Source organism: Cibotium barometz, chromosome 6 (assembly GCF_041138505.1).
Source record: "Cibotium barometz isolate CiBa-2024 chromosome 6, ASM4113850v1, whole genome shotgun sequence".
NCBI classification, from domain to species: Eukaryota; Viridiplantae; Streptophyta; class Polypodiopsida; order Cyatheales; family Cibotiaceae; genus Cibotium; species Cibotium barometz.
In genome coordinates, this window is record NC_141051.1 from 6,494,724 (window position 1) to 6,513,659 (window position 18,936).

At 42.2% G+C, this 18,936-nt stretch overlaps 1 protein-coding gene across 1 annotated transcript; it reads right to left on the reverse strand.

Annotated features, from left to right (window-relative positions):
- Positions 1 to 16,358: 16,358 nt before the first annotated feature.
- Positions 16,359 to 17,407, reverse strand: LOC147637380 (uncharacterized). Its single transcript, XM_086798860.1, has 3 exons — positions 17,119 to 17,407; positions 16,956 to 17,026; positions 16,359 to 16,866 (listed from the first exon to the last, which is right to left on the reverse strand). The coding sequence occupies exons 1-3, from the start codon at positions 17,276 to 17,278 to the stop codon at positions 16,630 to 16,632; spliced, it is 468 nt and encodes a 155-aa protein (XP_086654986.1). The 5' UTR covers positions 17,279 to 17,407; the 3' UTR covers positions 16,359 to 16,629.
- Between the last annotated feature and the right edge of the window lie 1,529 nt (positions 17,408 to 18,936).

Consider the following 18,936-nt stretch of genomic DNA (forward strand, 5'->3'; position numbering starts at 1 on the left):
TTGCCATCTCAAATACATGCAAGCACATCCCCTTCTAGTAGCCTTCAAGTGGTACTAAAGCTATTAGAAAACCAAGTCTAAAAGTTGCATGGGCATGATGGAAATGCAAGAAGAGATGGAAATCTTTATCATCTATGACTACCAAGGGTACCACTAAAGAGGGGCTAGAGATAAAATCCTGCAAGAGAAGAACATCATTGGCTTGTTCAGCCGCCCCAAGCTCTGACTGTGAGCAAACTCAAACTCAAACATACTACCCATACTAACCCAAGCTCTAACATTCTTATTTCTGTCGTCCCAACAATCTCTAGCCAACAAATAGACGCTACCAACAATTCAAGCATAATTGCAAGTGAGAGCCTGATGAGTAAAACAAAGGATTTCATCTATGACATCTGCCAAGTTGCTGCTTTTAGAGGAATCCCAATAGTGATGCTACAAGAGTGGGTCTTGCATAGTAGAGAATCATGGTCACCTGCTATTTTGCTTTCTACTATGATGAAGGAAATGATAAAAGTTGGAATTGAGGAATAAATGAATCCTTTTAACATTTTGTCAAAACCCTCTCATATGACATATCGTTGGAAAGAGTAGATTCTAAATCTACATTCTCCGATAACTTTGGAATTGGTATGCTCAAGATACACCAAAAAGTAGTTTGAAAAGAAAATTCCCAAAGTAATGGGAATTTTCCAAACTCCCTAATATGGTCTTAATACCATGTGGTATAGCCAGACCAGCTAGAAATAGCCCCCACTCATGTAATGGAGCTCTTGTTGCCAAAAGAGCTCCAAAAACATGTCAATAGGCAGCTTACCGGTCTTGCAAAGATCAACAGAGAGTTTTCTTTCAATGTTGATGGTGATAAAGAAGCTGATGAATTTTATGGTTCAAATCGTGTTGCTGTCATTGAAGTCCGGCCACCAAGGCATAATCAAAATTTAGAAATAGAAGCGTTGATAGGTGAACCACAACACCTTTGGAGAGTCATGTCCAAAATATTGGAAATGTATACAGTATGAATCACGATCACTGTCAAAAAGAGAGGTTTGAAAACTTGAGCATAAATTTAAATGATATAAATTGGGTTCTACAGATGATCAAGAAAGGCATAAAATCTACAAGAGCATGCCTACATTAGGCAAAGATGAGTAGAGTCCGGACCTGACACGAGCTGCGAGCCTGAGGCGGTTCTCCTCCTGAGTCCTTGTATGCGAAGGGTGAAGACGCCTTTATGAGCAGACACCAACGACTCACGAGGATCCCTTATATGAGTTGAGTAGGCTGGTTCTATAAAGGCTGGCGAGGGCTCGCCCGGCAGGAGAGAGATGTAGTAGAGAAAGCAATGGTTTGGAGGTCGATTTGAAGATGTCTATCAAAGATACCTCAAACCTTGTGGATGATACCTTATACATGAAACTTGTTGTTTTGGTAGTCTTATCTTCTTGTGTAATACTAGAACATTAATTAATTTTACTATCAGTGTTTTTGATAGGCTATATGCTACACTAAACTATTATCTCATAACAGTTCACACATATTGTAGGTAGACTTTACTCTTGGACATCTTGTCTTGACACTGCGGGATTGTTTATCTCATAATGGTTCACAAATAGAGTAGGTTGACACATTGTCTTAACACTGCGAGACCCAAAATGGGGCCCAAGATGAGCCCGAATGTGGTCGTGGGAGGTAGGGCTAATGCTACACAGTTTTTAGTACATCTTTATGGGTCAAGTCTACATTATGGATGGTGGCATAGACTATGACTATGGACCTGTAGTTATGTCATAGTTGCCCTGTATATACAGGCCTATAAAGATACACGGATAGCCCCTTCTCCACGTAAATCATCAATTTGTTCACTCACTGAGGTTATTCCCTAGCTTCTACTAGTATACAACCTTCGTCTTACCAGTTCTAGATTAGCCATGATCTATAAAGAGACACGACCAACCCCTTCTCCACATAAATCATTAGTCACCACTGAGTTTACTCCCTATGTTCTCATTTGGGAGTGCTGTTGTGAGTTGGAGTAGAAAGAAGCAGCCAACAATTGCCTTGTCTAGTATAGAGGCAGAGTACAGGGATGTTACTATGGCAGCTTGTGAGGTAGCTTGGTTTCAAAAGCTACTTGGTGATGTGGGTGGGCTTATGGATAGGGCAGTTGTCATTTATTCTGACAACATGAGTAGCATACAGTTGGCCAGTAACCCAATATACCAAAAACGGATGGGAGTATGAAACAAAAACGGGATCTGAAGCCAAAACAAAAACAAAAACCAAAACATCCATGGTTTCTTTGGAAGATTCTATCATGTGGTATGGTTGGATTTCCCTACATGCAAAGATGTTAAGCATAAAAGCGCATTGATTAGCCCTCGCGCTAGTCATAACATCATGATAATAGACACTTGGGTATCATTGGGACAACCTAAACTCATCCCAACAGACAATAGTCTTGCAAGAGGAGCCAATGGACAAAACATTGAAGTTTCAGGTTACTTTAACTACACTACTCAAATAATCAGTGGAGATATGGAATTTACATTTCATGTTATCCTAGATTCCCTTGAGTATGATATCATCCTAGGTGGAACTTGGATAGGTGAATCGTTGTGCTCAATAAATGAATCCATGCAAATAGTCACCTTGAACACTCCTGCAGGCAATGTCCAACTACTATTACAGGAGGAAGAGACCTTGGAGGAGTTGGAACTTCCAACATATCTTAGTGAAAAGACCCCTAGGATTCTGGTTGGATTGGAAATTTCAAATAAAATCACCACAGCTCAAGCACAGCTTTATCTAACATGGGAACACAATCTCATGACCCTCGAGCTATGGGATTTGTTAGGTCAACCAACACTCACAACACATCCTGAAAGAATTCCCTTTACGCACCAGACTTGAATATGCCATGTTTGGGGTACTTTGATCATACAATGTATATTGAAACTAACCCCCTTACATGAAAGTTTTTTGTGGATGAGTATGTGTTAGAAGCAGATTTAATCTTGGGGCATAAATGGACTATTGCTGTCCAAGCACCATTGTGCTTTGCTAGCCATAGAGTCATCATGATGGTCAACCGATAAAAAGTTAACAATACCATACAAGGAAGAGGATCCAACGTTAACGGATTTCTATGATGCTGAATGCAAAAAGTTACAAACCTCTTCCACAAACGCCCCTCTACACAATGACCTACCATCTGCGCCTCCAACCAACTCTGTTAGAGCATCTACTCCTTCAACCCCATCCTCATCTACAAAGTTCAATGCCAAAACCTCGCAATCAATAGCTATTCCTGAAGAAGTTCCCATAGCTCAACCTTCTATCTCTAACAAGGTACTCAAAGGAAAAGCCCTCGAGCCTATGCATCTTCATTGACAAATCTCACCAAAGGAGACAACCACATACTCGAAGGCGTCGTCGTTGACAGCCACTCCACAAGAGACTCTAGCCTCATCATCATCAACAATGCCCATGAGTCTTAAACCTATAGCCTCCGCGGTAACCAAAGTCAAGGATGCTCCCAAACCTTCCACATCAACCCAAAAGAGAACTCCACCAAGACAACCACAATCAAGGTATCTTAATAGTATCAAGATGTAGGTGGAGAAATAGCTACTTGTAGCTCAAGGCTACTATGAAGGTGCCAATCAAATTTGGGTGCCTCGATAGTCAAAGCCTTCTCCTCAACGCAGCACTCAAAGGCCAAGGAAAAAAAAAGTACTCCACAACACCGTCCACCAAAGCCTATGCGAGTTCCTCAAAGAATTCCACTAACTCAACAAGTGTGGGTACCAAAAACACTACTGCTGCAAGCACAAGGATACTACTAAAGAAATACCAAAGCTTGGAACCCCAAGCGCATCACAAAGTCCCCTAAGCTTGCATAAAGAAGGAAGCCTCAACACCACGCGCATCCGCCACCTGTTTATCAAAGATGGTTGCCTATGCATGTGCTTCAACAACAAGGATACTGTGATGGTAATCCCATCATATGGTTGCCAAAATCCAACAATGTGAAGAAAACCTCACCACCAACTTCAACCTCAACAGTTTCACCTAAATTTTGACAAGAATGGAGTCCCAAGCAACAACAAGAAAAAATCACTCAACCACTATCGTGCATTCAGCACCAACAGAAGAGCTTGTGTGTTCAAGTAAACAACTAGCAATCTTACCTATTGCCTCGACAACAATTGAGCAACAAATTCAAGAAACAATACCCACGTTTGCAACGGAGACTTAGATCACATCAAGGGCAAAATAACAATGCTCTTGTCACCCCTCTGGATGTGAAAAATAAGTGTACAAGAACCTGTTGATCACAAGTCATGCTCTAGCTAACCCATAAAATCAATTAAAATAAAAAAAACCATCGAGGTCAAAACCTGTAACTTCACGAGATCAAAACTTGCAATCTCACGAAATTCCCTTTCATGGAAAGCCATCTCACACAAATTCCCCTTCACAGAATTCCATCTCATGGAACTACACTTCACGGAATTAGCTCTCATGGAATTCTAGTTCACGACTTGCACTTTCACAGAATTACACTTCATGGAATTCCATTTCACAAAATTACCTCTCACGGAATTCTAGTTCATGGCCTACACTTTCACAGGATTACACTTCACGGAATTCCATCTCATGGAACTACATTTCACGGAATTCCATCTCACGGAACTACATTTCATGGAAACCATTTCACGGAATTCCATCTCACGGAACTACATTTCATGGAATCCATTTCACGGAATTACCTCTCACGGAATTCCAGTTCACGGCCTACACTTCCACGAAATTACACTTCACGGAACTACCCTCACGGAATTACCTCTCACGGAATTTCAGTTCATGGCTTACACTTTCATGGAAACACCGTTTCCCAGGATTAATTTCCACGGGTTTAGACCATTTCACAGAATATCCCTTCATGGCCAAAAACCTGCACGGCTTAAGAACCTGCACTTTCACAATTTAAGCCACATCACAGATTAAGCATCTCACGCATTAACACTTGCACAATGATCTTCAATAGCCATTATATATTTATTAAGGTTATTGCTTACTATTCTTTTGGTTAAATTAATGTAGCAGCATCTACTCCATGAGTACATATCCATACTCATGCATAGGAGAACATTTGCACCAAAGCCTCACCATCAACAATTTCCAGGTACATCTCTGGATGGGGGGGGCATGGTGGGTGAAAGCCTGGTCAATGGTACAACCCATCGCCCAGAATTTTCCTTCAAATTCTACACGTCTCCAAATGATGCTACCATCTTCACAAATCAATGATCTTCAATCCTTAGTGAAGATATCTATATTAGCCTCGCAAGTCAACATAATTCTTTCAATCCTCGTCAACCAATAAGTGGCTACTTCAAACAGAGTAGTTTAATAAGAGTCTATATGACTCAAGTCTTGTACTCCATGTATCTCTGCTTCATAAGACCACTTAAATATACATGAAAACATAAAAAGCACATAGGCAGAAGAAGACAGGAACAGGTCCTACTACTCAACAACAATTGACAAGAATCCTACCCAATGATTTTATATTCACGTGATCACAATTTTTTTTTTGTTAATAACATGTGTTAACATGTTAACATGTTAACATGTTCCCAAAAAAGCCGGTGGGAGGCTCCCTGATAACCGGATAAAATCCCGTCGGGGTTTTGCAATACCCGGCGGTCCCGTTGGGAAAAATAAAAACCCGACGGATCCCGGCGGGGTCGTCATCTAGCCCGGCGGGCTACAATTTTCTATATATATGGGCCCGAGGGGGCCCTTTGGGAGTTCATTGCTGACAATATACACAGGTAATGAGACTTGTGTTTGTGTGTGTGTGTGTGTGGGTGTGTGTTCGTGCGGGCAGCCGCCCATTGTCGCAATGCGCGGCAGGATGTGGGTGGTCCGCCACATGAGGGGTGTGTGTGTGGGTGTGTGTTCGTGCGGGCAGCCGCCCATTGTCGCAATGCGCGGCAGGATGTGGGTGGTCCACCACACGAGGGGTGTGTGTGTAAGGCCATTCTTCGGAATGGTGCTTACCCTGGGGCACTTAGTCGGTAACACGGCTAGTCTGTGTCCTATGGTAAGTATGGCACGCCGTAGCGGTACTAGTCGATAACGCGGCAAGCATAGTATCCTTATGGCGATGTCACCTTCCCTTCCCTTCCCTTTGTCAAATGCGGGCATATGGTCGGTAACGTGGCCAGTGTATGTCCGTATCCTATTCGTATTCCCATAGAATCGGGCGACATTTTGTCATTTAACGCGGCAAGTTGGTGTCGTCCGCTAGTGCATATATTGTTTTTTGCATATTGCGGCATTTGATCGTTAACGCGGTCGGAAAAATGTTGTAAATTTGCTTGCATATTACGGCATGTGATCGTTAACGCGGTCGAAAAAATGTCGTAAATTTGTTTGATTTGACTTGTATTGTTTTTATTGTGTGTGATCCATGCGATACTTGGTTGCTAACGCGGCATGAGTATTTCATGGATCAAAGTTTACATCATATTGTCTTTACGTTTTATTTCATAATATTGTAACTCGAAAAAATGAATATCTCTCTCTCTCTTCCTGCCCCCCCTCTCTCTCTCATGATACACTTCACAACTCTTTCTCTCTCTCTCTCTCTCTCATGATACACTTCACAACACGATAGATGTGTAGATGAGGATTTCTTTTTTTTTTCTCTTAAAATATACATAATTCTTAATAATTTCTTTTTTCTCTCTCTATTTACTTAAAAATTAAAATAGTACATTATTTTCCTCTTTAGGAACTCACAAAAATATTGAAAATGTCATCTAATGTTTCTTCTCTCTATCTGTCACAACTCTCTCTCTTCCTCTCCTCTCTCTCTCTCTCTCTCTCTCTCTCTCTCTCATGATACACTTCACAATTCTCTCTCTCTCTCTCTCTCTCTCTCTCTCTCTCTCTCTTATGATACACTTCATAACTCTCTATCACGATAGGTGTGTAGATGAGGAGTGCTTTAGGAATACAAAACATTATTTTCCTCTCTTTAGGAACTCACAAAACTATTAAAAATGTCATCTAATGTCCCCTCTCTCTATCTGTCACACCTCTCTCTCTTCCTCCCCCCCTCTCTCTCTCTCTCATAATACACTTCACAACTCTCTCTCTCTCTCTCTCTCTCTCTCTGTCACGATAGATGTGTAGATGAGGAGTGCAACATGTATACACTTGATAAGTAATAATGCACTTGTTGCGGTTGTCTCACATTCGATAATGTATTGCATGATGTTGAGTTCAGTAATATTGTTTGATATTCTATTTTTGTTTGATCATTGATAAGTAATGATACACTTGTTGCTGTTCTCTCACGTTTGATGATGTATTGGATGATGTTGATTTCAGTAAAATTATTTGATATTCTGTTTTTGTTTAAACATTGATAAGTAATGATACACTTGTTGCTGTTCTCTCACGTTTGCTTGATGTTGATTTCAGTAATGTTGTTTAATATTCTGTTTTTGTTGTGTTTAGTGATATTTGCTAGATTTACGAAGACGACCAATATGCTTTCCCCTGAAGAGCGTAAAATTGTTCTACGAGCAATTCGCATTGAAGCAGTCATCACAGTGACACAATGTGCAGATGACATCGTCAAAAAGATCAATGAGTCTGAGATACTCATGCGAGATCGAATAGAGCAGATATGGGAAAATGCACAGCGTCGACTTCGAAGCGGAGGCAACGCTGAGTTGCTTGATAGACAAAAGATAGCAGATTTCAACCATCAACATATAACACGAACCATTTTGGGGAGCATGCGTGTAGCATGCAATGATCTTAGAGATGTTGCCCCGCTTGAAGCTAATATGCATCGTCTACAGTTATGGGACGCTGTATAGAGTGAGAAAAGAGCCAAGAGCAAATGCATGAAGGTGCTGGATGCAGAGTCAGTCCCCAAAACAGTGCGCATTGCCCAGGACGTCGCTGCAACATCCAGCCAGGCAGATGCGAGTGGGACAGGTGCCATTAATCATACAATCTACAATTCTATGTGCACACACCTCATTGGCATCCCGCACGAGGCTCTGCTCGAAGGGCGAACAATAGGCTCTGGTGTTTTTGGCACAGTAAAAGAGTATACAGTTAAAGGTATATCATTTTTGCCGGAGCATATTACTTTTTGCGGAAAGCACTACAAAGGAGAAGGCAGCGCCAAGTTCGAGAGCTTCCAGGCAGAGCAGGGCATGCAGGTTCTACACCCATCAATTGTCAGGTGTATTGCCTTCACAAAAGAATCTCCTTAGATCACTATTTTCCCATACTATAATGACGGCTCGCTTGGTGATACTCTTCTGAAGGTCCCCTTTAGATTCAGTGAGTTCACCAGAGCAATTTTCCGTTTGGATCGAGGATGGAGACAACCCCCGCCCGATAATATTCCTTTAAGTCATCTAGAACTTTCTAAAATAAAACAAATAGTAATAACCATGCCACATATTATGCATGCCCTGGTGGAAGGCCTAGCGGCAGCACATTTGGCAGGAATTGTACATACCGACCTACATCCATTCAATGTAGTGTTGGATTTTACAAGAGTTGAAGCCACGCGTAGGTATTATCGATTGTGGGTTACTGCTGAGAGCGCCCAAAAAACGGGTGTCTCTCAATTTTGTATTTGAAGCAGACAAGAACCTTGAGAAGGTGGCACAGGCGGTCTCCTACGTAGACAGAGAGCGAAATAAACGGCTGTGGATAGCCCCGGAACTTTATGATCCGTTTTTGGCAGATGCATACACTCCTGCATCTGATGTTTTTGCTTTAGGGTATTTATTACAAACTTTATATGACTTTTGGCAAAAAGTACAAGAGTTGTGGATGGACAATAGTTCCCATGACAAAGTTACCATGGATACTATTATTTATAGAGTCAAAAATTGGATGTGCCTGCCTAATCGCGACGAGCGAAAATCTATTTTGCAAGTAGTGGAATTTTTTAGATCACTAAATACTGACCCAACGAGGGTACAACGTCCTCTTGTAGAGCTATGGGTGTCATTCACCCCAATTTTGTAATGATACAGTATCAGGAGATTAAGTTTCAAGAATGGCAACAAGTTTATCTGCTCGATCTGCAAGAAGTCGATTGCGAATAGTATTGTGAATATATTTGTACATGCTCCAGTTTCTTTCTGAGCCTGAGTTTGAAGAGCACTGACTTAGAACCTTCATCGCAAGGTTGCGCAATAAAGCATAATGCTCACCACCATTCATCATCCACCACTTCCATGCAGGTTGCTCTTTAGCCATTTGTTGAACAAGGGAGTTGGAAAATAAACCCTCTTTCAATTGAAATGAGGTCATCTTCTTTATGCACTTTACACGATCATCAACATTATTATAGAAAGTGTTTACCACTTTATAAAAATCTTGCACCACCTCAACGTTGGACATCAAATCCATATTCCAATATTCACGATCTAACATGTAAGCAGCACTGTGTAGTGGTGAATGCGCTCCAATCCATCTAGCATGAAAGTACTTCAATAGGACTTTTCTTTGTCTACTGGAGTATGGTACACGCCATTGCTTTTCCACCACTGAATGCTCTAATTTCTCAGGACACTCCAAACTCCGCTGGACAGTCCACCATTGCATCCATGCTTTCCCGAGATCAGGTGCTCTTTGATCAAGACTTCGTACGGCATACATAACAGGCATCATTACATGGTATGCATCCATCACACTGTTCCACCAACTTCTTCTCGTAAGCGCTGCCTTCAAGACTTTGATTTTCTCTTTCACTTTTTCAAGTTGAGTGCTCTCCCAGTCATGAAATGCCATGCATGTAAATGTTTTGCAAACTGCATCTTTATTTCGAAGAAGAGACTCAAAAGTGTAAAAGTGAGTGCAAAACCTAGTCTCCGCTGGAAGCTTTAACATAACTGACATGCGAGGTCGAAAAATATCTAACACTCTCTGTCTCTTGAGCATGAATCTCACAAGCTGGCGAGCAGTGTCGAATGACGATTGAGGCAAACCATTTGGTATCATCACTTTTATACCAATCTTTTAATACAAGATTCAAACTATGAGTATTACAGCCTACCGAAAAAACATGTGGATATTGTCGCTGTAGGATTTTGGATGCATTCTTGCAATTCTTTGCATTGTCCATGACGACTTGGACTACATTTTTCACACCCACTTCCTCTATCACAGAGCCAATGACTTGAGCAATGTAAGCCCCAGTTTTGATTGAACCAGTAGAATCCATGGCATGGATGAAAGTCTCACCTCTAGGTGAAATAACCATTATATTAATTAATGGTTTTCTTTGTACATTAGACCATCCATCACTTACTATACTACATCCAGAAAGCTCTATATTGCTAAGAATTATTCTTTGTATACGTTCTTTTACTTGCGCATAACATTTCTCTAATAGATCATTTTGCATAGCATGGTACGTAGGCGGTGAAAACCCTGGTCCAAACTCACCAACTTTCTTCCATGCTCTCTTCCAATGCTCACTGTCCACCATCATCATAGCATTCCCAGAAAAGTAAATCGCTTCAGCAAGGGCGAGTTGTGCATCATCGAGCCGACCTTGACGTAGGCTTTCTTGCAATGAAGTTTGACGCATGGGTATATTTCCTACGTCAAAGTTCCGCTTGCAGGAAGATGCACTGGGTAGATTACTTTCTGGTTGCACATTGACGTTCGGAGTACAATCAGGCGATGTAGCGGGAGTTTGATGATTAGAACAACAGTGTTCTTGCTGCCTTGATACATTAACGGTAGGAGTGTCATGTTTTCTTGAATCTTTCTTTTGAATTTCTTCTCTTATGCGTTTGGCCACTACAGGTGCAGAGAGGTGGGTACATGACTTTTTCTTCGGTCCGCCTAAAAAGTGTTCTCTTAGTTGAGATGCCCCACCTGATTTTACTGCATGGCATAGCTTACACTCCCAATCTATGAATCGATCACCAACGTTAATTACATATTGCCACTCTATCCCAGGTGCCTTTTTTTTCCTACTATTTGGAATTTGGACTCTATTGGAGGTATCACTGGATCCAACATTGTCCTCCATCTCAACAAATAACCTATTCAACCAAGCATATAACAATGAATACACAAATGAAAAAACAACAAAGTCACTCACGTATTACAAAACATACATTAGCAGACAAACTACTTCGAAACTATCTTGACAAATACAAAAGATCATCACATAACACAAAACTACTTCGAAACTATCTTGCAAGGTCTGACTACAAAACTACTTCGAAACTATCATGCACATTGCACCCCCAATGAAGGATGCCTTTTGTACCCAATTAAGGATACTTTACACAATTAAAGATCTATGCTTGCCCAATACTCTAGTATAGGACAATAGACCTTCTCTAACATTCACAAAGAAAATCAAAGATCTATGCTTGCCCAATACTCTAGTATAGGACAATAGACCCTTGTCTACTCTAAACTATGTCAAGTATCAAGAACCAATACAAGCCCCTAAGTAGGACTGTTGGCTCCATCAAACCATTCATAAAGCAAAATGAGGTAGATTACTTACGTAGCTCAAATGCAAAGCTAAATGACTCCAAATTTGTCCCTAAATCTCTGCAAGTATTAGCTACGAACCACATCCTGCCCCCAATTCAAAGAACTAAGGACGAGTGGCTCAATAGCCTTAGGAGTGCCTACAAGGAAAGATGACAGCCCCTAAGATAAGGATGTTCTTCCCAAGAAGACACTTCTAGCAACTCGAGAGCTCTACAAGTACTTTGAGGAGAGATATCACGCCCCCAAAACAAGGACTATCTCCCCAAAAGTTCCACGATGGGTGTCGGGCAGTGTTTATAAACAGAAAGGAACCCCTCCGCCGGTGTTCTTTGGTTTTCTCGGCGGGCCCGTCGGGATATCTGCTTATCCCGGCGGGCTTGCCAGGAAAACAAGAAGCCCGGAGGTGTTACGGGACTAGTGGGTTCTGGCAGGTCATTGCTCAGTTCATGTGAATATACAATGTGATCACAAGTTTTAATATGTTAACAACAGGTTTTGTTAACGTGATCACGAAATTGTGAAGACGTTAATGAAATCCCTGATCCTACCACATAAAGGGACATCATTGAAGGACAATTTCTTCAAATGATAAATGTCGCTTCAATGAATCAAATGAGGAACTGAGAATCACCATCTCATTCTGATAATTAAGTCTACGTTCCTCCGGATCCTTCCCTCTCTTCTCTCCCATTATCAATATCTCTTAGCATCCCCACTAACACAAATCACATGTAACATTGTTTATGATTGCCAAAAATAAAGTGAGCAAACAACCCAAAAAAAGGCTCACATAAATATAAAAATGTAATCATTTGCAAAAAAACCCCACCCCCAACCCAGTTAGGAATTCCCAATAAACCACTAACCTTTTCATTCACTAACTAGCTTTTCTTATTCCTTTCAGAGGAACAAAGACCATTGAACGTCACTCAACATCAAAGCCATCAACAAAGCTTGTTCATTCTCCCCACACAAACGTCTTCAACGCGATCACGAGGATGCGATCACCATCAGGAAGGGGGGGATGTTAATCCAATTCTAGGGTTAATAAGATCTACCGCCATTATCTTACATCAAGGAGTCACGATAGGTACACCAAAGGGTCATACATTCAAGATATGAAGCAATAGTGTCCAAAGCTATAACTTGGACGGGCGCCCGTAATGGTGTGACAGAGTATTTATGGTGATTCCCACTTCAAGACATGTGGTAGTAAGTTAGGATGAAGTCCTAATAAGTGATGTACTTCATGGATATATTATGAGAGTAGTCATTATAATAGCATTAGGTCTCTTATGAGCCCACAGTTTAAGTGAGTAGTTTAAGTGAGTGTGAACACTTATGACCATGTGTATAAGTGAATATCTCTCATAATACAACATATCTCTTGCTAATCTCTCTCCCTAATGCATGCTAGTGAGTGTGTGTGAGTGAAGTGAGATGAGAGGAGGGACGAGTACCCATAGTGCAACGTGGCGATGTGACAACGCTCGTGGGAGGTGCGGTGAAATTGCTTCTCAAGGAGTTGTAGAGCTTGGAGACTTCAAGGGTTACGAGCTCGGCCATTGGAAAGATCCTCATATAACAGTTGCGGTTCACTAGGTAATCTCTTTTTGGATATGTTTCAAGGAGGGTTATGGTGAGCCTTAACACCTACCTAGAGTGTAGGGAGTATTAGTTTTGACTAGCCACATGAGCAACTCTTCATGTGGCATCATTTATGGGAGGAGGATAGCGAAGAGTCTACTCTAGAGATGTATTTAAATTACCTTCCACACACTTAGGACCGCCGGGGTACTTTTTCCCTCACTAGGATGTTTTTTCCCCCGTGCGTATGTACACCCTCTTATGTACTCATTTTGGGGTGTGTACTTATCTTTTGTATATGGCACACATTTGTTCATTCAAATGTAGTGAGCTTGTGTACTCTCAAGCTTCTCTATCTTGTGTGTGTGCATTGTTGCAACCCTAAACCTAATTCCAATATTTATACACCCTTGAATGGATGTCCTTAAAAGGGATAGAAAGGAGATACTTTAGTCTAGTATTCTTATGGTCTCATATTGTTTGAAAAAAAGGAACCTCAATACTGAATTGACATTTAGTTCAACCCACAAATTGACGGAATCATTGCGATTTTGAGATAAGCTAAAGATTGAATACTATTGTTAACCTGATTCTAGGGTTAACAAGATCTACCGCTATTATCTTACATCAAGGAGTCATGATAGATACACCAAAGGGTCATACATTCAAGATATTAAGCAATAGTGTCCAAAGCTACAACTTGGACGGGCGCCCATAATGGTGTGACAGAGTATTTATGGCGATTCTCGCTTCAAGAGTGTGTGGTAGCAAGCTAGGAAGAAGTCCTAAGTGATGTACTTCATGGATATATTATGAGAGTAGTCATTGTAATAGCATTAGGTCTCTTATAAGCCTAGAGTGCCCGACCGGCCACAGTTTAAGTGAGTGTGAACACTTATGGCCATGTATATAAGTGAATATCTGTCATAATACAACATACTCTCCCATTGTGCAATTGAGTCTTGCTCTTGCTAATCTCTCTCCCTAATGCTGCATGCTAGTGTGTTTATGTGAGTGAAGTGAGGTGAGAGGAGGGACGAGTACCCGAAGTGCAACGCGGCGGTGTGACAACGCTTGCAGGAGACGCGGCAAAATTTCTTCTTGAGGAGTTGTAGAGCTTGGAGATCTCAAGGGTTACGAGCTCGGCCATTGGAAATATCCTCATGACAGTTACGGCTCACCAGGTAATCTCTTTTTGGATGTGTTTCAAGGAGGGTTAGGGTGAGCCTTAATAACTACCTAGAGTGTAGAGAGTATTATTTTTGGCTAGCCATACGAGCAACTCTTCATGTAGCATCATCTATGGGAGGAGGATAGCGAAGAGTCTACTTTGGAGATTTATATAAATTACCTTCCATACTAGGCCTATAACTTGAACTTAACCATGATAGTGGAGAAGTTAGGCCTTATTAAAGAGCATAGAATCCGTGGGAGGAGTCATTTTTCCTTAGATGATTATTTAGCTAGGCTTCAACACTCTAATTTGTATCTTCCCATAAAAATAGGTAATTATAGGCTAGCATAAATGCTTTTGCGTGTTTGGCTCAAGGAGTTAGACTCACGAAAAATATAATAACTTCAAAATAAATAAAGATCTTCTCTGGTCTAGAATGAGATTTTGGTCTTAAAGATTGATTTTTCTTTGATCTTGAAAAATAGTATATAAACTATTCTATCATACATACATATATTTTTTCTCGGGCAAGAGAATAGGCCCTTGGTCCCCATCGAAGTGATGAATTCTCCATGGAAACTTTGAATAATGACATCAACGAGACGATCTCCACAAGGCTTATCCTGGGCCTTTTAAAGGTGAAGAGAAAAATTTAAGAGAAACGGTAGACAGTTAGATCAACTCCCTGGCCCTGAATATATTTATGTGGTCAATTACAATGAGAGAAGCAAGATGGCTTTTACTTGTCTGAAGGTCACAAGAAATGCTCGGATTGTGGGTGAAAGAACCATTCTAAATCCGGCCACTTGATCCAAAATCAAATAACATGGAATGATACGAATCAGTGTCTTCGCCTCTCCAAGATTTCAAGAAAAAAAGATGAATCAGTTCTTGGAATTGTTCCAAGGAAGAAAATAAGATAGAAGAGTACCACCAAGCTTTTATTGGTCTTCTCCGATTTGCTACTGCCATGGGTGAAATAACTCTTCTCCCGAGTGACACTTTATCTGATCCCTTCTACTCACTCTCTGTTACACCCTAGCTTCTATTAGCATATACTCTTATACCACCATCCCATGTGGACACGAGGATAACTGGGTGTTAGAGCTCTTCAACCATGGCTTCTTTTCATAGTGGAGGCCATACATACATGAGCTAGCCAATGCCCGCTATGAGGGTGTAGCATTGAAATCTAACCAAATGAAATCTCCACTTTAGTTTTATGTGCAAATTGATTTGTTGAATTTAATATCTATTTGACTGATTTTCTTCGTTAGTTTTTAATTCTACAAATCATTGATATTCGCCCTTGTCGTATGCATACCTATAATTGTTTTCACTTTGTTTTCCCTCTTGCAAATTTTCAATTGTCCACCTTGAGATGCTTAGGAATGTTGAGTAACGTCTTGTTCAAACAAAAAGAAGGGTACTAGTGAGTCGTGCGCGTACGTACCGTTAATATGACTTCTTCTTCTGTCTCTCCCTCTAGCCACACTCGCGGTGAATATATGGAAAGCAAGTTCTTCTGTTTCTCCCTCTAGCCACACTCGAGGTGAATATGACCAACTTGCTTTCCAACCATCTTATAAGCTTCATGTTTGTCGGCTTAGCGTTTGTGCAGCACCTGGTTGACCCCCTCTTCGCCCCCTCTCGCCACATGCATGCGCGTGTATGTGCTGGGTAGAGAGAGAGAGAGAGAGAGAGAGCCCACATGCATGCGCGCGCGCGTGTGTTTGTGGGGGGAGAGAGAGAGAGACACACATTGAGGGGTTAGATTTTACAAGCTAGTGTACCCCCACGTTATCTCCTTCTTTCTTCTCTTTATCTGTTTTCTTTCTCTGAACGGCCAGGTAGGCATGACTAGAACCCTTTTCTTGTCTTTAGCTTCAAAGTTTGTCGCCCGGATGTAAGTCTGCGCATGTGCGCCGGCCACGAATGGGAGAATGATTGCATGTACGTTGTGTGTAGTAGCGGAAAAGATAACCACAAGCGGAAGAAATTTGCACAGCACGATAGGTTTATAGCTGGGTAGTATTTTCTTATTAACGTATTGACATTGGTTTCACAAGTAATTACGGAGATGTCAGTGAAGGAATTCATTCAATATGGAAGATGTATTCGTAATGTATTGCCGCTTGTACGCCTTGCCAATGCAAGGAAGCCCGCGGCAAAAGAAGCACATGCAGGTGACGTGCTTCCTTTCCGGCGTACCTAGTGCTGCTACATAAAGCCCCTGTAATTGTGCAGGGTGGATCGACAAAGGGGCTGTTGCGAAGCAGAATTAGTAACTAAGGGACGGGGTAGGATTTGCCGTCACACATGCAGCGATAGGCGAGGGGGCAGGGTTGGGACTGAGCGACGATGACGTGGTGGCGGCAAGAGTAGCTCACTGTCACCCGCTTACACGGGGTGCATGAGCCGCACGCGTGGGAGCAGTCCGGCAACGCCGAGCCCGCTGACGCCGAGGTGCTGGCGGAGGCGGCGGCAATATATTCTGCTGGTGGTGGCTGCAGCTGCTGCTCCTTCTGCATTATCAATCAATCAAGCCATGGTTATACAACCTCGTGGCTCATAATTTCAGCGACATAATTTTGCTATGTCAATTGACTCTTACCCCCTTCGGTGTCTCATTTGCTGGAGTCGGGCGTAGCGGGTGCGCGGGCTCTGCTTCGCCATCGCTGCGACCTGCATGCGGCAAGGGCAAATTTTTCCTTTAGGGAACGTAACAAAGGTGACTAGTACAATTTATAAATGTCGTTTTGTCATGAGGACCTTACCAATCAAACCCAGTAAGAGTACATTGGACCGCGAGGAAACGAAAGGGAAAAATCTCAGTAGCACGGTTACCCAAATAATTAGCACTACTATTGAAGTAGTACTCGCCGGAGTTGAAGAGCGGCACCGCCGCCCCCTTGTCGAATGGCCGCCGGCCACCATCGCTCTTCTGTCCTCCAACGGCTGGAAGAAGACGTGCTAGGAAAATGATGTTCAAAAAGTGTTAATCAAAATTGAATGATTCGGTTAAAATTGCCAGCTACTAAAGTGAGCACCGTGCACCATGGACATTGCCACCAACATATTGGGCCACGTTTAAGTAGAACCCCTCGCTTTCTCTCTCTCTCTCTCTCTCTCTCTCTCAGGAGGAGGAGGAGGAGGAGGACGTAATGCTGATGAAGAGAGGTGGCATTGTGCTGGTCACGCCGGGCGTAGAGGCGCTGTAATTATGGGTACGGAATTGAGAGAGAGGGGAAACAAGCTCTAGCAAAGGTCCGTGAAAAAACTTAGCGGCGGGGAGGGGAGCTCACGGGCGGCGGGGAAGTTATAGCATCGGTCATGGGATTTGAGACACGGCGGTACGTGAAGCTTCACGGGTTTACAGATAACTGAGCTCATTACACTCGCCATTGGTTACTTCACCTCATAGGTGTTCGCATTAGCAAAATGTGTACCATTCTACAACTTCACTACATTCTATAACTTTACTATTCCAATCCTCATCGACACATGGAGGCCAACCATAAATAATAAATAAAGAACCACCACTAGGTGGTTCTTTATTTATTTATCGTTGTGGAGAAGTGGTGCATTTCTTTTGCCACCACTGAGGTGAACTACGAACATAAATGGCAGAGCCACGTTGGACGACGTTGCATGTTTCCATTAAGAAGAGGTCGCATGTTCCATAAAGATGTCTCAGGAGAACTACCACCATAAACGGCACACCCAGATTGTGCCATAAATTATATCGCCTAACCTCTTTTTCACATAAGAGATTTCTTTTTTTTGGAAAAAAAAACTATGGTGTTTATGCATGAATTGGATGCAATGTACCCATAAGTATAACGTTGACACGCAAAACGAGATGCAAGGTATGAGTTGAGTAGTAGCGTGTGCTAAGGGTGTCTCGCTTTTGCCACCGTCCCCATTTACGGCCGGGGAAGACATCCATTGGTCATGTCGTACCTCAAACAACCTCGGTCTATGTCGTTATCTCATGATCGCACAAGTTGTCATGGTCCGGGGCCTCGGCAAGATCTCTATCCAGGTCACTAGGGGCCCTCTTGCAGGATGTCCTCATAGATATCAAATATGTCATACCACGATCACACATGCCATGCCTCAAGACCCTGATCAATATCATGGGGGATGCGTATGCAACGCACGGACCTCCATGGCACATGCATGATCTAGTACCATGACTCATGTCTAGGATGGCTAAGTGTGTGCTTCAAGCCACCATCAGTGTTCTTCTCACCTTCATCCTCAGTACGCAGCACTAGGAAATTGACCCCCCCTTGCACCTCCCACCTTTCACTATAAAGAAAAATATAAAAACAACCCTCCCTGTATTCCTTATGCATGTACTTTAGCATACATTATGGTTGGGATCATAGGGTATTGTGGCGTGATGTGCCATGCAAGGAGGTGCCAATCATTGGCTTGTCTTGTCACATCAAGGGTGTTAGATAAGTCACCGATCATGCTCTATTGAACCACATCGCTTGTGGGACTTCTATCTAAGAAGTAGGCAAGCAAAGGACCTGGAAATTCACAAAGTATATTTATGGGATGCCACTTGCATGTGTGTCTCCTTG